The sequence below is a fragment of the Mirounga angustirostris genome, unplaced genomic scaffold, assembly GCF_029215605.1.
Source record: "Mirounga angustirostris isolate CCGP_5_RB_7025 unplaced genomic scaffold, mMirAng1.0.hap1 SCAF_16, whole genome shotgun sequence".
In the NCBI taxonomy this organism is placed as follows: Eukaryota; Metazoa; Chordata; class Mammalia; order Carnivora; family Phocidae; genus Mirounga; species Mirounga angustirostris.
Genome location: NW_026991724.1, coordinates 30863537 through 30886095, shown reverse-complemented (window position 1 = coordinate 30886095; position 22559 = coordinate 30863537). Strand labels below are relative to the sequence as shown.

At 42.3% G+C, this 22559-nt stretch overlaps 1 protein-coding gene across 1 annotated transcript in view; it reads right to left on the bottom strand.

Annotated features, from left to right (window-relative positions):
- Positions 1 to 11020: 11020 nt before the first annotated feature.
- Positions 11021 to 22559, bottom strand: part of TOX3 (TOX high mobility group box family member 3) — a 105347-nt gene continuing 93808 nt past the window's right edge. The window contains exons 5-7 of the mRNA XM_045891129.2: positions 19380 to 19607; positions 17514 to 17594; positions 11021 to 12949 (exon numbers count right to left, since the gene is read on the bottom strand). Coding sequence (XP_045747085.1) covers positions 12230 to 12949; positions 17514 to 17594; positions 19380 to 19607 — 1029 coding nt within the window. The 3' untranslated portion in view covers positions 11021 to 12229. The remainder of the gene's footprint in view (positions 12950 to 17513; positions 17595 to 19379; positions 19608 to 22559) is intronic.

The window sequence follows — 22559 nt, the reverse complement described above, 5'->3', positions numbered from 1 at the left end:
AGAGGGGAACAACCTCTCCCTCTTCTTACTCCATGGACTTCTAGTGGAGCTAAATCGATCCTCTCCAGGGATGAACAGGTGACTTGAGCCTAGCCAATAGGAGTGACACATTACCCTAGTCCACCTTGATTGGTTATGCTTGAGCGCAAGACCCAATCAAAACCAGCCTAACACAAAGATTTTACTGGGTTGGTGAGAGAGTGCATTCTCCTTTCTGCTGGGAACGCCAGCCGTTAAGGATATTGTAAGACAGTACTTCCAGGAGTCAATGAGTGGAACCAGAGGATGGAGAAAACACAGTAGAGGACAGAGAAAATGAGCCCTAATGACTTGTCTGTGCTCTTGGCACCAGCTGTGCCTGAAGCCAGTTCTGTCCCTGGACTTTTCAGTTATGTGAGCAAATAAATTCCCTTATTTCCCCTAAGCCAATTTGATTTGGGTTTTTAATCTCCCACAATTGAGAGTCCTAATTAAAACAGGAATGAACACAATAATGCATTTTGTTAAGTCTATTTCTTTAAAAACTATCTATTGAGCACCTGCTGTGGGGCTTCTAAAGAAGTAGAAGGCATTGTCCTTCCACCAAAAGTTGCTTAGTCGCCAGAGAGACAATGTTCATACGCCCATGAGGTACAGAATCACTTCTACTTAAAACAAAAGCGTTAAGTTTTGTGAATCGAATGATATACAAAAAGGTTGGGGTGATGCAAAGAGAAAGATCAATGTGGAAGGCAGAAGTCATATTTTCTTGGAGATGAGATAAGCTGGCTCAGTGTCAATTTGGCATTTCTCCCCTCTTAGCCAGATGGGCCTGGGCCAAAGGGCTTAAGCTTGAAATAGCACTAAGAGTCATGGTCAACTTTGGGATCTTCTTACAGGCCACGGGAAAATCCAACCAATTCAACTTCCCCTTCTCACGTGCTCTTTGTGAGGCTGGATTTGGGGGACTATCCCAGTGCTCCAGAGGCTAGGTCAGATCATTTGAAGTCATCTTGCCATGCCCCTGCAATAAAGGCTATTAATGCACAACTCTTAAACTAAAGAATTATTAATAAAGTCAATATTGATTAAAAGTGAAGAACTCTTTTATTTAAAATCAATAAAGTCCTCTTACTGATTTCACATGACAATTATCTGAAAATCAGTCAACCAACATCTTTAAGCATCCATTGTGGACCTAGCACTCTCCTTGGTGGTGAGGGAATATGAATGCTTCTATGTAAGACCCTGCGTTCCATGAGCTTTAAAATCAGTAGCAACCTACACAGCAAAGTAGATAATCATTAAGTGCTTATTTGTGTATTAACTCAAGTGCTCCATGAGCAAATGCACCACGTAAATATTTGCTGAACAAATGCATGAATGAATGAGAATACTATTATTAATATTATGCCTACACATGAGCCAATAAGATGATGGGATAAAGCATAAGAAGTCAAGTCAATAGGTACTCCATTTCAAAAAGCTCAGAGAAAAATCGTAAAATTTGTAAACATGAAAAGGTGAGAATAATTAATTAGTAGCACATTCACAGTGAGCCATGAATGGAAGCTAGGGTGTTGGAAATAAAATCCTAAGCTCTGAGGCTAACATCAGAAGGAATAATTGTGGGACGCCTGGGTGGTTCAGTCTGTTAAGCGTCTGCCTTCAGCTCAGGTCATGATCCCGGGATGCTGGGATCAAGTCCCGAATCAGGCTCCTAGCTCAGCAGGGAGTCTGCTTCTCCCTCTGCCTGCCGCTCCCCCAGCTTGTGCTCTCTCTCTGTCTCTCTGACTGATAAATAAATAAATAAATCTTAAAAAAAAAAAAAAGGGACAATTGCTCTCTTTCATTAAGAGTCCTTTGGGCTGCTTGTACTATAGAATTAAGCCAGGTTGGTAAAAAGGGGTACCATATAGGCAAACATTGGTTTGGTTAAGCTTAGCAGTCCATAAATGCATATGCATGTTTGTCTGATCTCTTTAAAAAAAAAATAGGGTGTGCCAGTGCAGATCCAAGTAGGCAAAATCCTGAGCATCCTTGTTTACTGAGCATTCATATTCTCTTTTGCAGGAGAACCTGATCCCAGAGTTCATTATACATGCTGCTGTTCTCACTGAGTCAGGAACATTCTTGGCCATCTTCCTGGTGCAGAGAATAGCAGGACAGTTGAGAATCTCTGGAAGGCTGGAGCCCGCCGCACACCCAGGCGTAATGCAGCAGGGTACCAAAGCCATGCTTCACTGCGTCCCTCCTCCAGGGCCAACGAGGACAACCAGGAGCAGTCCTCCCTCTTGGAAACCATGCCTAATACAGGTTGTTTCAATCTAGGCTTGCAACATTCAGCACTGGCCTCTGTCATGACAAGGGAGCTATCTCTCACTCTTCCTGGCTGCTAGGGCAGAAGACATCATGTTTGTTGTCACCTGGCAGATAAATATTCAAGGGCACCGTCATTGGAGCCATGATGGGGGCGAGCTTATGTGAGTAATAGTCTCCAGCCTGGCACCCACTCCTCTGCATTAGGAATCACGGACATTAGAGAGGGGTCCAGACGGTAAAGATGATTCTGACTTCTTTTTTTTTTTTTTTTTTTTTTTTTTTTAAAGATTTTATTTATTTATTTGAGACAGAGAGAGAGAGAGCACGTGAGAGGGGGGAGGGTCAGAGGGAGAAGCAGGCTCCCCGCCGAGCAGGGAGCCCGATGCGGGACTCGATCCCGGGACTCCAGGATCATGACCTGAGCCGAAGGCAGTCGCTTAACCAACTGAGCCACCCAGGCGCCCTGATTCTGACTTCTTGATGATAACACAGGAACGTTGGCAACCCCCGATGCTGCCGTAATAAAGACTCTGGTCATCAGAGTGCAGTAATTACCCTCAAGAATCAGGCAAAAGTTCAGCAGTGGATGCCACCCATGAGTAGGAGTGAGGGGGGCGACTGGAGAGAGCTGCATTGATTTCAATGTCCATTACACATGCATTGGAAAACAAGCCTCTCACTGAAGTCATTTGTTCTGAAATTTACTTCCCATGCTCTACTGTTCCCGGGGAGAAGAGTGGCTGCGCTCATGGACACAGACCTGCTTTGTAAATGCAATTAAAAGGAAATGAAGTTTCGCTTAAAACGCTAATGAATTTTCTTTGTGCTTGTTTTGTAGCTTGGGGGTGATAGGGACATAGGCTCATCTTTTCTTCCTATTAGAAGACATAAGAGTTTATGTGTATAATGATCTGATGTCTGTAGATTCACTAATTCCATCCAGAAACATTAAAATAAGCATTAGGCTGATGCGCCAGTTGTCACAACGTGGCGTAACTGAACTTTGCTTGGAAAAAACTGAAGAACCTGGTGCTTTCAATAGCACAGACCCGTTTTTTTCTTTTTTTTTTTTTAACTGCTAAAATAGTGATCTATCCACAACTCTCCATTCATTTCAGTGGCCTACAGCAGTGGGCTCCTCAAGTCCCAGGTCGCTTGCTACTGGAAGCCAAGTAAGGGCAACTGGTTCTCCCAAGGATGCAAGAAAGAGAACCTGGCCTTTTATATTTGCAACTTTTCCAAAACTTGTAGATGTTTGTAAACACCATAAAATGTTACGATGTTTACAGCATATGTCTCTTATTGTTAAGAACTATTATGAAAGTATGAGCAGAGTCTACTTCTTAAAATATTTTTTATATAATAGTTATGGCATCCAATTATACAATAGTAATTGTGAATAATTATACCAAACCCCAGTCTGTTTTATGACTACTTCTCACGCTGAGCTCGTATACTCCACATAAACACCATCTGTATCAAACATAAAACTCTTAGTTGTTCTAAGAATACAGGCTTACAAAATGCAGCTTATTAGTTCTGGGGCCAAGCAGTTTCAGGGCTGTTGCCCAGGCCCCCAGAAACCCCAGGAATCCAATGATCCCCTCCTTCCTGGGCTGCATTCTGTTTCATTGACGTACAGCCTACCTACCTGTAAGGCTTTTTGCAGGAATCGCGGCCAACGCGTGCAGACCCCTGACACAATTCTGCAGAGATTTTGTGTAGCACTGAGCATGCTTAATATGCTCTGGAGAGCTGTGTCCATTTCCTGCAGGAGAGCCAGTGATGGAGGCACTTGAAGTTGACCAAATGGTGCTTTGTGAGTTTCCCTTGGGGACATGCTGTGCCATCTTGGGGTGGCGGCCTTCGCCTCCAGAAATCCCCAAATGAAGGTTACCCAGGAAGAGGCCCCTCACTTTGTAAAAATTTTTAGCAATTACAGAGAACAACTTTAAAAAATGTGACTCTGATCTTGGAACAGTTTTGGTTCAAGAATTTTTTTTTTTTTTAAGATTTTATTCATTTATCTGCCAGAGAGAGAGAGTACAAGCAGGGGGAGCGGCAGGCAGAGGGAGAGGGAGAAGCAGACTCCCCGCTGAGCAGGGAGCCCGATGCGGGGCTCGATCCCAGGACCTTGAGATCATGACCTGAGCCGGAGGCAGACGCTTAACCGACTGAACCACCCAGGCGCCCCTTGGTTCAAGAATTTAAACCTCTGTGGAAAGTTACCTTCTCAAGAGCCTCACTTCCCTATTTTGTCCAAAATATGAACAAAGCACATATTTTGTCCCCAAAAGAGAAATAATACGTTCCTCAGCAATAAACAAACTTCAGGCACAACCTAGAAATAAATGTCTTCAGAGAAGTAAACCCAATCCAAAAAAGATCATTTGCACCCATTTTAAAAAGTCACTCTGCTCTGACTGGTTGCTTGTTTCTACTGGTTGACTGAAGCCAAGCAGCACATTTTGGGGCTCTCAGTGATCTAGAAGCAAGTATCATTGCCACCTTTTCTTAGTGTATTTCAATCCTGAAAATTTTCCCTGGTAATCATCCCAATCTTCTTGCTAACTCAGATTTTAGGATTTAAACTGTGAGAAAACACATTTTATTTTTTTTCAGGGTAAGAAATGTCTACCTCCAAATAGCTTAAGCAACGATTTTATTTTCTGCATATGAAAGGCTAGCGCAGTTCCCCCATGGAATTACGTTCTGCTTTAAACAGAACTATAGCTCTCCTCACAATTGTTGGCCAAAATATTCTGAACATCATTAAAAAGTCCCGTGCTAAGTATGCCAGCATTTGGACACAATTTATAAAAATGTTATTATGGAGAAAATGGTGCCAGTCCTTCCAGGTAACTGTCCAAACATCCAAAGATGGATGTCTTAATTTGGCATCCAAAAAAGCACACCCGAGGTCGGACTACATGTAGGTAATTTCCTCAGATGCTATTATTTGTCCCCTGGGATTCTACATACTCAATAGCAATTACAGAGGAGAGGATTAAGAATGAGCAGAGAGGGTGAGGGTGGAACAGCAGGCCTGAATGATTTGGACTAAGATCTTGTATCAAATTTGCAAATTACCAATTAAGGCAGGTTTAGAACATGGCATCATTTTCTCTCATTGTGACAAAGTGAAAATTAAGACTCTCTCTGCGTGTCAGAGGGACGACATATAACGAGGACTGTCATCAAAAAGAATCTTACCTGGTAACAATAGATCCTTGGATGCGAGGCAACCGACCAGAAAGAAAAAGTAGGCCAAAAATCTGAAAATAAGCGTCAGAGGTGGGTCTCAAAATAACCAGGACTCCGTGGACTCAGTATAAGTCACTCAAACAAAGCCCCCCTGAATATTCATTCACCAGAATGCTCATGCCTGGTGTTCCGGGTGAAGATGTTAGAATTGTCATTCATTTCTATTCGATCTTAGCAAGTGACTGTCTGCAAGGTAGCTTTAGAGCTCGGTTCATTTAAGGTTATGGCAATAATAAAATCTTGCAGACAGGGGACAAAGGATTAGCGAGGTCCTCACCTCTGTATTTCCTTTAACAAGTGGTGGCCTGGGGTAGAGCACACCCCACTCAGCCAGGGGGCCGTGGTCTCAGAGATGGAGTGGTAACTCATAAAGCAGTAGGCAGGGTCGCTAACCACACAGTCCCTAAGGAGATGCCTTCCCTATATAGTCACTGACTTCCCATGCTCAGTATTGATTCACTGGATGCCTTAAATAATGCATAACAATGCACATCTACCTGACGTTCGCCCATCTCAATCTTCCTTAAAACCCGATTTTTTTCCCCTTCTTTTTTACTCAGATGGTGCGGTATCATGCTTTGGCATTTCTGGGGTACCTCTAGCCCTAACCCCCTCGAACACCACAGGTCAAAGCTGTTCTCCTGTTGGAGAACACAGAAGTGGCGTGCACTCTGGTTTACTGCCTGTCCAGCCCTAAGGAAAACCCGGGTTATTATTCTCTTTTGTATTGATGGATTTCTGTCATCTATGCATCTATCTATCATCTGTTATCTCTCTACATCCATCATCTATTCACACACGTATTTATTTACATATCCTGTATACCAATATATAACAGATATAAATATATGTCCTAGATATGCCATTCATATACAAGTATTAGAAGATGAAATAACAGGCATGCTACAATGAGAATATTTCCATCCCAGTTCCGACTGTGCCTCTTCTAAGCAGAGCTACTGGAACACGTTACAACTCTCTCTGTGCCTCAGTTTCCGAATTTGTTACAGGAGGTTAACACCTGCCCTATCTAGAGAGGGAACTGCTTTGAAAAGGGCAGAACACTATACACATGCTCGGGATAATGAGATGTTTTACAAAAGAGCATTATTCCTCTGCTAAGAAGTGTACATCCACATTCACGTTTTCTATCTGTGAAGGTTCTTCTTTGAAATTAAATTGAGACCATAACCAACATCCCTCCCAGGGCTGCCTGCCTGAGGTTTTACTCAGCAACAAAGCACGGGCTTCTTTTCATCATTCATCACATTTGAGTTCAAGCACCGAGAGGTACTTTTAACCAGTGGTGAAAATAGTTTTCTTTTCACAGCAGAAACACAGAAAAATCACCTCCCTCTTGATGCTCGTGGAGGGATAAGCCTTATTCTACAGTCAGTCGCCCAAAACGCCTTACTTTGGCTGTGCCGTTGGTGTGTTCTTGCACCAGGAAGGTAGGAGTGGGGTGAGGCGAGAGAGCACGAAGTGACAGCTTTATTGAGGTATGTGAATAATTCGAATATTGAGGTACGTTTTAAAGCGGCAATCTTGTTCCATTTTTCTTTCTGCTTCAACACCAACTGGATACTCCCTTTTCGGAAGTCAGTTGATAAAGCCCTTCATGCATTTAATCAATCTTGATCATACCTTTCTCATTTGGACTTCAGTGCTTTTTGAGTTAAGCCCAAGTCCCTCGCTGGGCTTACCCAGACCTTCGACAAATCTAACTCCTAATTTCCTTTCTAGTACTTTCTCCTGCTCCCCTCCCCAGAAGCACTGTGTGTCCAGTTTGTTATACTGTCTACTGCTGTTTTGATGGTGTTTGTGCTATCGACATGAATGGCTTTTCTCCTGCTCCCCTTGTCTGGAGACGTTTCCTGTTTGTACCAGGATATGACTTCCATCCTGGCCCACTGAAATCCCACCCAAACTTCGGGGTGCACCTTAAATGCTAATGATCCCATGCAGCCTTCCCTAATACCCCTAACCAATTGCAATCTCTTCCCTTTCTAAAAAAATATTCAATTTCTTAGATTACAAAAAAAAGGAAAAAAAAAAAAAACCCAAAACCAAAAAACAACCCCACCCAGAACAATTTATGTCTCTTGTTGGCACACTCATCATTCTGTCCGGTGGGTACATTTCTCTGCCACGATAAAAATAAATAAATAAATAAAAGCTCCTGACGTTGAAGATGGCTTATTATTTTATTATTTTTTAAACCTTTATTATGGAAAGTTTCAAACATATACAAAGTAAACAGGTCTTATTTATTTTTGCATCTCCTTGGGGACCCATCACAGTGTTTTGCATGTAGCAGAGGTAAATTTAAGTAATTAGGGTGGTAGGCAAATGGAGCCGCCTGTCTGCACATCTCACTCCACGTTTTGTGGGGGGTTAAGCTTTCCCCCTCTCCATCCCATGCTGGCATACACGTAGCCTTCACACCTGCAGGATCACAATCAACATGGGTTGGACCGTTCACGGACTTTAAAATTCAGGGGACGTGTTTAATCCTGAAGGTTCCTTCAGATAGTCGGCAAAGCTAACTCTGTTTGAGGGGACGGGGAGAAAATTTTATCCGGGACTATTTTCTAAGAGAATACTAATCTGGTTGTGAGTCTGTGTGCTTTTCCCAGTAAGGCACGTCTCTTATAAATGTGCAATGTTTGATGGGTAACTGACAAATAGGAGGGCTGTCCGAACGTACCGGGATCATAGCTTGTCTTTACCTTGCACTGTTAGCTGACACAGTATCATCATGAGATGTCCTCTCCTTCCCCAAACCTAACCTCTGACTCTTCAGTCTATAATTTTAGACAGGCTTTTTCTTTTTTTAAACTTGTGTCTACTTAGCCCATTAATTTCTGCTATTACTGTGTGTGTGTGTGAGCAATGAAATCCTGAAAGCGAACCAGAATTCTAGAGTGATAGATTACATGCCCATGCTGTGTCATATCCAATTAACTCAAATTGACTGTACAGTGCATTATTCTGTGAGTGCATGGAAGATCAATAAATATGGGGAAAATCCACCTCAACGCCCCACTTTCCCATCCGACTCTAGTAGATCGGTGGCGGATCATGCTGCTGTGATGTGTACGCCGCAGCTCAGGCAGGCAGGTGGTGCGCAGACACCATTCAAACTTGGCCTATTCAATCTCAACGCCTCTAACTCGCCATTCATGCATAGCAAAACACCATCTGGTCCTATTTTGCCTCCAGCAATCACAGCTGACCAAAACCGATAATAACAGCTGTTGCAAAACAAAAGCCAAACAAAGGGGGTGGGGGTGGGTGGGAGGAAAGGTTAGATTGAAGTCCAGTGCTGAAAAATGCTCCATGAAGTGAGTTACGGGAAAGAAACCATTCAGAGGTCTGAAGCCTGCTGAATGGACACAGCGGAGGACTTCTACTTAAACTTGAGATATTAATCCATCTGTCTAGAACGCCTTCAGACCTCCGTCAGGTGGTAATATATGGCAGAAATTATGCTGCACGAAGGCATTTAAGCTTTTGTTCTCTGAGTTGAGAACTAATGACCCCATGTCAGCTAAAAATGAAAACTCCTTATGCTCCTCCATCATAAGGCGGTACAGGTTAATGCGAAAAAGGGAACGTGTCTAGCCGGAGTGATGAAATCATGCGCACCCGGCAGGGGGAGAGAAAAGGTGTGCGTGACAGAGGTGGGGGGTGCATGGTGTGTGTGTGGGGGGGTGGTGGTGCGCAGAAGCCTCGTTAATGTCTCGACACCACTTAAGAGGGAAGGCAGTTAGACCATTTAGAAATCCCACTAATCAGATACCACATTTCTCACGCCTATTTTTCATTACCCTGATTTATTTCTGACCTGTAACCGAAAAAGTACAGCAAGTACTTACTGACGTCTCAGGAATAGGTTACCAGTCACATGTATAAATTGAAATACAAGCTGATACATAATATGCTTTGGCGAATCCTGAGAAGAATCATCCGGTGACAAGGTTGGAGAATTCTTTTCATGATTCAAGCCTTTTGACGCTTTAAACATACAGTTTTGCCTGATGATTAATTTCCTTAAACTGTAGTAATTAAATGATTTTTTTTTCTCCTTGAAATGGACCGTCAGTGGCTTAGCAGCATTTAATCAAATGTGATAAAACCCAAGATTTACAAAATCATTTAATAGATGTTACAACACCTGCTTCTAACTGCAAACAGTTGAAAACAGACTTCGCTTGCAATTAAGTCTTATCACTAGTGACATTTTTTTTTCTCAAGCAATACTTCATGGGTTTTCAAAATGACAATGACAGAACTAATACACAATTACTGTCACATGTAGTTTAGCAATTAATTTTGAAGACATTTGTCTAAAGGTTTCACAACAGAATATAAAATGGTTCTTATTGTTATGTAATGTTAGTTTCAATTCACAGAAAATCTCTTACCATCAGCTCTGCTTTTGATGGGTTGGAGGCAAGCAGATCATTTCTTTGTGGAACACAATTGCCTCCTTGTAGATGTGATTAGGCATCGTTCTAAGACTGTTTGAACACTGATACCTGTCAACTAATACAGCTTACGAAAAGCTTCAATTTAGACATAAATTTTTCCACAGCAAGAAATCTATAAATTTATAATTAGAATCTCTTGCTGTTCAATATTTGTACATAATACAGAGTACGAGAGGATTATGAAATATTGAAAGCTGAATTCATTATTCATAGCCCACAACATACAGTAAATATTCTTTGAAATACAACAACAACTTTGAGGAATCCATAGCCCATTATTTCCGAATGTCTTGCACACGGGAGCTGAGCTGCGGACACCATAACCTACACCCTCATTTTTGCCAGATTAGGATCCTGGTCAGGGTTGACACTTGCTGTTTTTAATTTTCATTTTATCATAAGCAGTTTAAGACTGTTGCCAGTGGTAATTTGCAATTTTTATCAAGACCTCTTCATTATAGCTTCTGACAGGACAGATGCTGTAATTAATCATGCAAGACAACTGGGGATAGTGGTCACACTGTTCTCAAACAGGAGCCACTACAGAGCAAGAAAAGGGGGGAAGAAATGAACACTGAAATACTTATTTTCACCATCCTTTTTAATAGCAATAACAACACAATGCCGGCTAGTTCTAGCCCCAAATAGAAGACAATTGTTTTTTCCTCTATACTTACCTTGCCACTTGCATCTTAACAAAAGGATCATTAAAAAAAAATATATATATATATATATATATATGTATATATATATATATTTCCGATTTTTTAAGAGGTCCTGGATTTGGACCATATGATCCAAATTCCTAGCAACGAATATCCTATTTCCAACTGAACACAGAAGACAATGCTTTGGCTCAAATAAAAGTTGGTATGTGGCATCTTTCCCATCATATACGTATTCAAGGAACCGGAAGTGAAATTTGACATATCATTTTATTTGAAAAGTGAACATTTTCCTGGTTGTTGCATCAAAATACAGTCCACAGTTTTTACTGAAATGTGTTTATTCTATAGCAAGATAAAAGCATTTTTGTTTTAGTTAAGCAAAATACAAACAACTTAATTGCTGCTATCGTAACTCATAAAAAAGTATAAAACAGCATAAAAACACAATAAGCAACGTAGCAATGAATGGTTTATGTCACCAGTGTTTACGTTAAAGCCTCGTTTATGAAAACTTTACAATACATGATATGAAAACTTACAACTTTGAAAGAAAATATTTACATTGATTATTCAGATGTGGTGCGTCTTTTAAATATTCTACCGGTATCACATCATAATAAAAACTCTTGCATTTTTTTTTAAATCTTAACTTTTTGTAATAACTGTTTTCATTTAAGTGCATTTCCCTTTTTAAAAATACAGTGTTTTTATTTTTCGAAACTTGTCACTCAAAACACAGAATATAATATTCACATTCTTTTCTTCTAATTGGAATGAGTATAATGGGCTAACAGTGGCCATAGATATTGTTACAACATATACTGTGGTTTGATTTGGAGAAGTCATGGGTTAAAAAAGTGGAAATGAGTCAATAATGGAACCTAATCACTTGCATTTTTTTTTTCTTTTCTGGAGAGATTTAGGAAAAAAAAATAAGAGCTTTGGCAAAAGTCTGTGATTTACATTATTTTTTTTTTCATGACAAAAAAATGCCATCAACGATTCACGTCATACAAACGTTTGTATGAAACTGGATCTTCATATTTCAGGTAATTACGACTGTGCTTTTTTATTTTTAGGGCTCCGGAAGTTCAAATAGCCTCGAAGTGTGGTTTATTCACTTCTGGGGGAAATAAGGCCATTTTCTATGACTCAGAGAGGCCAGTTTACAGTCATCAGTATGTCCCAGGATTCATTAAACGGTTTGATTCACATATTGTAGGTATATAGCCTGAATAAATAAAAAAAGGCATCACATAAAAGAGCACAGCTTCTCTTGTTTAAAAACAAAGTGATTTATAGTCAGCTAGAAGATGATACTCAGCTACACTGTGTTCTTATTGCCTATCTAATAGACACTTGAGAGGACCATGTGATCTGTTGCACATTCCTGCATCACCACCAGCAACTTACAAGCTGCGGCCGCGGCCGCCCGGCGGACCCTCCTCCGCCGCGCTCCTCCGCGCGCCCACATCCGAATGCACCTGCCTGCCGCGGGCGTCTTCAGAAAATACTGACCTGCGACAGTACTTGAGTCTGTGTCTGAGCCTGTACTTGCGACTGGTGCTGCTGGGAGGCCGGCTGGGGGCTCCCGATGGCGGGGAGGGGCGACGTCATCTGGGAGGCGGCGGGAGAGTGCTGCCGCGGGGAAGGCTGGGACGGGTGCTGCATGTGCTGCAGCTGCTGCAGCTGGATGTGCTGCTGCAGCTGCTGCTGCAGCTGCTGCTGGCTGATCTGCTGCTGCAGGTGCTGCTGCTGCTGCTGCAGGTGCTGCTGCATGTGGTGCTGGAAATGCTGCTGCTGCATCTGCTGCTGGATCTGCTGATGCATTTGGTGCTGCTGCAGCTGCTGCTGCTGCATCTGCTGCATCTGCTGCTGCATCTGCTGCTGCTGCTGGGTCTGCACGGAAGGGCTCACTTGGGTGGACGACGCCGAGCCCACCAGGGTCGTTCCCATGGCGCTTATCAGTGGGGCCCCAATGTTCGATGGCATGTTGGCTGCGATGGTGACCGATGTGACAATCTGGTTCATGGGAAGTCTCATGGTTAGGGGTTTGGGGGCGATCGACCGAGGGAGCGACTGTTGGAGAGTCTGAGGGGCGGCTGACACGCTTGCGTGTTGCGACAGCGGAGGGTTGAGAAGGAGTGAGGATGTCAGATTGGTGGACGCCAGGGTCTGCTGAACAGAGCGGATGGTCTGGGCTTCTGCTGATTCAGCAGCAGCCTGCATGGTGGGGGAGAAAAATCCCCAAATATTTAGATACCCAAGGACTGACAAGATTTAACTGGTTTCAAGTATTGAAAATGGAATTTAAAAAAAAATGACCGCCATTACCCATTCTTCCCTGGACCCAAGTCTCTTGTCATGTGACTTTTTAGCTTCCCCTCCCCAGAGATAGAGGCAAATCCCGTACCCCTGGGATCTGGGCTGGACCTTTGCCCTTCCAATCACTCTGGAAATCTGCCATCACCATGTGTGTGATAAGGGAGACATGGCCCAGGCACCACTCAAAAGCCAGCCAGGCAACTGCCACATAGGTGAATGAGCCCAGCCCCTGCCCCAACCTCCATGCTGACTGCAGACGGATGAGCAGGACTAGTGGATCCTGATGGGCCTAGACTGCAGAACTAGCCAGTTCCCTGGCACCCTCTGAGATAAACACTCCTCTGTTTAAATCCCTGGGCTTTGGGGCTGGTTGTTACACAGCACGATGTAGCAAAAGGTGACTGATACACACGTTCAAGATGAACTCTTCTCCAGCAGTTAAGTCTGAGCGAACCCACATCACTAAGAAGCATATCGAAAGAGCAGAGTTATTGACTGCCTGCGTTCAAATCGCACTCTACTACTTAACCACTTTGTCACTCTGGGCAAGTTAAATTCACCCAACTGTTCCTCAGTTTCCTTACCTATAAAATGGGGTTCTATTGAGGTTGTGAGAATTAAACTAACTCATATTTGTTAAGCCTTTAGAATAGGGTCTGGCCCATGGAAGCATTTAGTCTATGTGGGCGATTTTTATGAATTAACAATTACTATTACTAGAAAACCACTACTTGAAAACAGCAAGGCTCTGCACGTGCATGGCGATGTGTGACAGTGCTCATGTGAATATAAGAAAAATGCAACTGAATTCTGCAGAGATATTAAATGCAAGTATTTTACAACCTAAGAAATTGTTTTAGTTTACCCAATATTTTCAAAGATCTCCACAATTTATCACAGGAGTCCTAAACGAGGCGAGAATGTTCAACACTCAGGTGACTGAATAACCTATCACAAGATAAACAACTGATCTGATGTGAGGCTCAACTCTGGAGAGAAATGACCTATTACATTCTGTGCTGAACACATATAATTACCTCCACAAAAATAAATACTTTTACTCATGCAACAGTGATTGACATGATTGCACTCACTATTTTTTCTCTTACTCTTCACAAAATTAGGTGTTTCTGGAGGGGGGTAGTGGGAGCACCTTGGAAGCATCGAGCTGATAACCACTCTCTTCAATGATATGGAATGTTTACTTCCAGATTTGTATTACTCACATTTTAAAAATCTACCATTAGAAGGAACCTCAGAGGTGATCTTGGATTGAAAATCACTCAGTGTGGGAGAAGCCATTGTTGATGGCTTCTGTTTGAACACATTATCATTGTGAAGCACCACCTAGCAGTGGACAACTCTCTGCTTTTGTGCAGGGGCTTGGTGGCGTTGCATGCCTACTGGAAGGACACATTCTAAAGCCTTAGGGTAAGAAGAAACCTGCAAAGACTCATTCATCATCTTTAAAAAACTATTAAATCACCCATAAGGTAAAATACATACAGTGTTGTACATATACACATGAAAATAATTCTTCTATACTCTAATGTTTAAAAATCACCCAGCTAGTCTTAGGATGAAACTACCAGGGAAGTCTATATTTAGACACCTGGGGAATCACACCAATGTGCCTTTCAGATGCCATCCTAGTGGCGAATAGAAATGAGTGGATGAAAGAGATCTTGTTTGCCTGCCAGGTTTACTCCCTTAGGTTTTAATACTAAGCTCCTATTAATTTTTGTTGGTTGTTGGGAAGATTATAAGTAATACAGTAGAGACACATCTTAAGAGAGGGGGCCCAGGCTCTGAATGTAGGGGCGTAAGTTAAATGCATATATGACGCGACCCTACTCATGATTTCTAATGAAGGCTGAATTTTTGCTGCCTGTGACCTCACTCCTTGGATGAGACCTCACTCCTTGGATGAGATCTTCTATCTGGGGCACAGAGTTCAAACTTGGGCTTCCCACATGATGGCCTTTAACTTGAGGACCAAGATCACATGCCCCCAAATCCTTGCCTCCCTGATTCTTTTAATTATTTGAATATGGTCTGATTTTTAGTCCTCACCATCCTGGAGGCAACCATCCAGATGGGCTTTCGGTTGGCTACCATTCCTTCTTTAAATTGTGGGGTCTAAAACGGAACCAATTCTTCAGATGTGGTCTCATCATCATGCTGTACCATGGATATTACTTCCTGTGAGATCACTGCATTAGAAGCTATCTTATACTTTTGGTTCAGACGAAATTATTCTGAACTTCTACCTCAAGGACTATTTTAGTTCCCTGCCAGGGCTCTGAATATAAATTAAGGATGCTCTCAAACTGCACTAACTTAAGGAAAAAACAAAACAAAAAACCCCCAACAAAAACACTATTTTAGATTTATTCCATCCTACTGGTTTTTTGGAATCGCTGACTTCCATTCGGAGATACTTCTGAATCCCGATTCTGGAACCCAGGGTATAACTTTCACAGTATCCCTTCTACCTGACTCAATGAGCCCTGTCGTGGTGACTGTTTCCTGAATGCCTTTTGAGATACCGGCTCTTGGCTGAAATCCATGTGGGGTCAATTATTCATGCTCTAATGCACAAAGATCACCTATTCCTGCTTCTGGGTAAATGAATGAATAAATGATCCACTTAGGAAGTACATGGGCATTGTTCCTCTATTCGCGTCACCCTATCTCATTAGCCAGCTATACCTCCATTCTTAACATCTGTAGCCCACACATTCAGCTGTCTTCTGCCAATATGCAGATCTGAGGCCAGGACTGGTACATCTTATATGATATGTCTTGCAGCGTCTCAGAGAAAAAGGTTTTGCTATTGACCTGATGAATGTTTTCTCTTTCTAATGAAGTGGAAGGTGTCCTAACAGCTGACAGTGGGGAAAAAAGGGAGGACCTCTCCTCATCTGACTTGGCAGATCTTAATATAAAGAAGAAACAGCTCAGGTGAGGAAGAGAAAAAAGGAATTAAACCCTTTCTAAATGGCTTTGCCAGCAACGCCCACCATGCCCTGCAGCCCTATGTGGTACTTGAGGCAACAAGCATGACAATGGAATGGAATCCCCGATTGCCAGAGGAAATACATCAAGAGCAAAAACATTAGTTCAAATTATTCTCCCCAAAGCCTCTCTAAATTCTAGGAAGGCTAAAGACAAAGTTAATTAAATGTTAAAACAGAACCTAATAGCTCACGCTCCTTTTGGATCAAGGTAATAATAATCTAGACTGACATTTGCTTTGGGATACCAGTGCATTTTATAATACATCAGGGTCCATTTTATACTCTTATGTATAATATATATACATGTCTTTTTTTTTTTTTAAGATTTTATTTATTTATTCATGAGAGACAGAGAGAGAGAGAGAGAGAGGCAGAGGGAGAAGCAGGCTCCCAAGGAGCAGGGAGCCCGATGCGGGACTCGATCCCAGGACGCTGGGACCATGACCTGAGCCGAAGGCAGACGCTTAACCATCTGAGCCACCCAGGCGTCCCCTTTTTTTTTTAATATAAAGTACTTGGAGCATAATTTTATTTTAAAATAATCATGAAGTTTATTTATTTATCTGATGTGGAACAGTTTGGTCAAAAATGCAAAATCCCCCATTACAAAACATAACCATTGGAGAATTTATAATAGGATATCCCAGATATGACCAAAACACCGCCCTGTTTAAATAGCGGACATTCGCACAGATCTCGGTCCCTGACAAAAAGCAAAGATAAAGAGGCTATTAAAGATCTGTCTTTCGGGGCACCTGGGTGGCTCAGTTGGTTGGGCAACTGCCTTTGGCTCAGGTCATGATCCTGGAGTCCCGGGATCGAGTCCCGCATCGGGCTCCCTCCTTGGCAGGGAGTCTGCTTCTCCCTCTGACCCTCCCCCCCTCTCATGGGCTCTCTCTCTCTCTCTCATTCTCTCTCTCTCAAATAAATAAATAAAATCTTTAAAAAAAAAAAAAAAGATCTGTCTTTCGTATTTGTGTTTGTTAAATAGTTTCAACACACAGAAAGAGAGACCAGGGCGCCTGGGTGGCTCAGTTGGTTAAGCGACTGCCTTCGGCTCAGGTCATGATCCTGGAGTCCCTGGATCGAGTCCCGCATAGGGCTCCCTGCTCGGCGGGGAGTCTGCTTCTCCCTCTGACCCTCCCCCCTCTCCTGCTCTCTCTCTCTCAAATAAATAAATAAATAAATAATCTTTAAAAAAAAAAAAAAGAAAGAGAGACCAGGGAATCTTCTGGAAAAAATTCAGATTCAGAAGCTCCCATTAACTCCTATTTTTGGGGCCATCACTGCAGTCATCTCTCATGGAAACAAGTTACATTTATGAGTTGTTCAAGATGCCTTTTTTGGGTCAACTCTAAGGGGAGCTGCCTTGACATTTTCAATGCTCGGGGGCTGTTCTCAACAGTGTAACTCAGAGACCCGCCATCCCCACACAGGTTTACCTTAGAAACAAGGCTGGCCCGGTATGCAGCCAAGGCCTTTAAGTATTCCTTTTTGGCAGCTTCTGTTTTCCTTTTATACACCTATAAAAAAAAAAAAGACCACAGTTAGGATCACCTTTAGCATACAATTTCTCAGCCATAAAATGACGGTCGCACAAATGAGGTCACAACAGAACTCACCTAAAAAGTTGGTCTCTGTGGCTTTGATTTTTAAATGTGAACACACATACACACAGAAGTATTAAAACAAAACCCTGCCTCCCTCACTGGAACACAATCTTGATGTTTCCGCTGATAAATGAAAACAAGATTTCCGGTTGTAGGACAGATGCTTTGAGAGAAACAGCTGAGGGCCTCATGCTAAGGCAGAGATACAGTAGCAAGGAGAGTAAAATTGGCTACAAAGGGTTCAAGTTATAGGGAATAATGAATTTCTCCATCAGTGCCTTCTTTCCCTCACACACATTTCTAACCGGCACCGAATCTGAGTATTCAAAAACCAACCACAATGGGTACAGTGTTGTGAAGACACAAGAGAAAAGATGAAACCACCGCGGTTTTCTTTTGAAGGAAAAAAAAAAAAAGGTCAGAAATAGTTAAAAGATGAGAAATTTCCATTAGTGAGGCCGTTTGAGTTACATAAACAAGTCCCAATATATTAAACATGATGGGCGCTTCCTTTCCTTAAGGGTGCCTGACAGCTGTGGGTTAGACCAAAGCGCAACCATCTTTTTCTCCAGAGCTAAAAGAGGTAGCAGTCTGCCAGCCCCTTAGGATTACATTTCTGGGACAGAAAATCAGTGTGCTACATACAACAATAAACTCACCGCATATGGGCAAATCCTACAGCTGCACCGTCCCGAGCTAGTAGGAATGAGGTCATGATGTGTAAAAAAAATCAAGGGTTATCCTCACGTCTTCACTCCTGAGATGGGGATTCTATTTTATTACTAAGAGAGGTCTAGTCTTCTGAGAACATGGAACGTCCATTCCTACTAATGGTCATTGGGAGTTTCACTCAAGGAGCAAGGAAGCCATTCTTCCTCTCCATTTGTGTGGAGGCCCAGGAGTCAAGGTCCTAAGGAAGTATCTCCCACCAGCTTGACTAATCTCTCAATACCACCTCTCACATGGCCGAGCTTTCCAACGAACTGGCAATAAAATTTCAAATGCCCGGTGACGATAATGAGACTCGCAGAGGTAGCCTCAAAGTTTGGAGACCCACCAGGACGGCACAAGCGTTTGGACAGATGATCAAAGGAAAGGCAAGCGGGATGGACCTCATCCCTCTGTAGTGCCCTTTCTGAACAAAGGGGGCAAGTTCCACATCACTTAAAATGAAAAGATGATCATCAAAAGTTCATGCATGCAGGGTGCTGCCTGAATTTCCCCATTTCTCCTCTGAATGGGTTCTGAACACCACCCTTAAGGGGGACCGAGAAATCCATATAATGGGAGAGGGGCTTGGATTTATACAACTGTGTTTCTAAATTCCATAGCTTAGAAAGGCCTTGATGAGAAACAGTCATATTAAGTGAATGTTCACTTAGAAAAGGTATAAGAGGGGCGCCTGGGTGGCTCAGTTGGTGAAGCATCTGCCTTCTCTCAGGTCATGAACCCGGGGTCCTGGGATCGAGCCCCGCGTGGGGGCCCCTGCTCGGCGGGGAGTCTGCTTCTCCCTCTCTCCTTTGCTCCCCAACCCTGGCCCGTGCTCTCTTTCTCTCTCTCAAATAAATACACAAATCTTAAAAAAAAAAAAAAAGAAAAGAAAAGAAAAGAAAGAAGGAAAGAAAAGAAAAGAAAAAGAAATCTAAGAAATACTCTGGTAACTTTTTCATATAGGGCTGTGCTGGATCTTCACCTCACCTGCTTTTGTTCTTCTCCAAGGCTGTCCCACATAGATGCCACAATTTTTGAGACCTCTCCAAAGGTGGCATTGGGGTTTTGCCCTTTAATGGCAGCCTGTGTGTCCCTGAAAAACAGGGCATATGCTGATACTGGTTTCTGCGGCTCGTTGGGGTCTTTCTTTTTCTTTTTCTTTGGAGTCTTGGGCTTCTTGCCAGAATCTGGAGCAGCTCTTTTCTCTCCAATGGCCTGCAAAGCAGGAAGAAAATTCACTGCCTAGAATGTCTTCGCAGAGAAGGCGGCAAGACCTACCCAGGTCCGCAACTGTTCTTTGAAGGTTTTGTTCAGCTGATTCATCGACAGAGGAATCCCCGGCAAAAGCAGGGGAGGGGTGAGCTTTCTTAGAGTTAACTGGACAGCAGAGATTAGCATTTAGAACACTGATTAATGAGACCCAGAAGTATCTTCAATACATTCACAACATATGCTCTAAATAGCAATTATGAGTCATGAAAAACAGAACACTCTGTACCAGGCAATAAAGTGTGTGTGCGTGTGTGTGTGTGTGTGTACGTGCAATATATATACACATTACATGTGTACACATAAAATAGTTTACATTTTCAGAGATTTTAGAAGTAAATCTAAGTAATTCGGGATGTTGATCATATTTAGATATTTTAAATGAGGTCCCTGGCCATAGTCACGTGCCATATATATGATCAGTCTGAATCGATTTTTCAAAGCTTCTTTTATTTTACCAGAATGTTACCTTGCTCACGGGTCTCCAGAAACTCCAGTGGAAATTAGCTACAAGCCCTGAGCTTGCACAGTAAGAGAAAGGTCATCTTTATTTCTTTAAGTCATGATAACTTTCGAAAGAATAGGCTAACAAGAAATATAAAAAAATGTCAAAACTCCTTTAACTGGAGATAAAGAGGAAATTGATATTCTTTATTAAAATTAAAAACCTAGAAGAGAACAATAATTGATACTTAAAATCACCAAGGCTAAAAAGACCAATAAGAAAACAGTCCTACAGAAAGTAACTCTGGTCAGGAAGTTGGCTGCCGCAGGGACAGTGAGAACCTGACACATATCTACCATATGAACTTGCTGAGATCAAAGCCACAGAAATGACAGGGGTATAGCTCCCCACATCTATATACCACGGAGCTCCAGATTCACCTGCCACTCCCATCATCTAATTTCAGTGATCATATAATACATTTATCAGAGAAGCACGAGAAAAGATGTATCAGCCTTGTTGTGTCCCTCTAGATTACAATAGGACTGAACTGAAGATCATTTTGCAGTTAACTTCATCGGGAAAGCTGAAATGTGTGACAAAATCAGTTTTAAAAGCCAGCCGTGGGGAAGATCAAAAGAGATAGACTCAAGTTACTAACAGATTGGTGTTTAATGGCGTTGAGTCTCAAACCCTAAATTCAAATTTTCCAAGAGTGTCATTATTTTCTGAATGAGAGGCATTTAGAACTTAATCCGATTACTAAAATTCTTAGGGGGAACACTGCTAAGTAACGTGTCTCTGAGAGCTCTGGACCCTCAAGGTGGGGGGAAACCACAAGTCCACTTCTCCGTGGCCCTCCTTGAGTGGTAACAACATAGGGACTTCATACAAGTAGTTTATACACTTCAAATGATGGTAAGCCACATCATCTCAACTCTTCTCCAAAATGCCATCTTCCATAACTCACGATTAAGTCAATCATTTTCAATGGTCTTTTTTTCCCTGAATTCTCAGGATAAGCGAGACTTGTTTAACTCTAGTTAATGAATCTGAACTTGTAAGAGACTCGGATGCTTTTCAGTTAGAGCTTCAGCAGGGGCCAAGTTTTCCTTCAGTGAAAAATACTGCTTTAGCCCCATGGGGGGAAAAAATAGACAAGGATTTTCCTAATTGAGTCAAACAACTATATATTGTTTTCCTGGAAGAAAAGTTGGCACTGTTGGTACCAATGATGCCCTGACTGATGACAAGGTGAGAGTAATTTTCAGAGTAGCCTTTCCAAAAGAAAAACAGCTCAATCTTGCTCTCGGTAAACCAGCATTCCAATGGTGACAACCTTTGATATCTTCCTCGGATAACCATGACTTGCCCTAATCATCATTACCTTTTAAGAATAAACCCGAAATGAAGAATCTCACAGTTTAAACAAGAGCTCAGAATTAATTCTCTGAAAGAAACCTGTGTGTAATTGATTGAAGAGCATTGGGGAAGGTGGAGAAGTAGTTTTCCCCCGAAGAGACACCATCAACGATAATTTTAATCTTTCTTTCTTAGCTCAGTTGCTTAAAAGATAACAAATTGGATTCTTTGCCTTTACACAGAACCTAGACCCTTGCTTAAAATGGAGTAAGCAAGGTGTCGCAGATAAGGAAGGTTCTCCTTAGCCAGCACAATTTCAGTATGGTGCAAACGTTGAGTAGAAGATCTGTGGAAATGTGAGTGAAATGAAAGGAATCCATTTGAATTGTGTCCTGGCCAGTTGTAACTTAGCTGGGCCTTATTCACATCTCTTGAGTTTCTTTATAATCATTGTTTCTCACTTTACCTTCACAGAAATCCTTGTGAGTGTGTGGAGAGACTGTCAATGCATTTACCCAATCTGTGTCCAATAGGGTGCTAACATGTCGGGACAGAACAAACCCTTCTTCTTCAAATCCCTGCAATATATCTAACCTCCCTTCCCTCCTCTTCCTCACTCTCAATCTTCTCTAGTTCCTCTTCTTCCATTTGCTACTTAAAAATAAATGATGCTCAGGGCTCTGGCCTTGACTTGCTCCTTATACACTCTGAGAAATCCTGATTACTTCCATGTCTTCACATCCATGTGCTGATGGGCCCCAAATCTGTACTCCCACCTCCCATGAACTGAGTTCTAGACTCAAACGTGGGTGCTTTGAATTCAACCCAGACCATGCCAAACTCTCATCTCCTCCAAGGGAGAAAAAGTAACACTCCTCTTTCTGGGCCGATTCTCTCATTTCCTAATATCCATGCTGGCTCTCATACTAAAACCCCATTTATCTTTTATGCCTTCAAATCCCAGTGGATTACCAAAACTTCAGGATTCTCCCTCTCACATGTCTCACTAATCTGTACCTCCTGTCCATTCCTTCCTTTGCTGAAAGGAAACACTTTATAGCAAGTGTTGATCAGTTTCCTTTCCTCCAGTC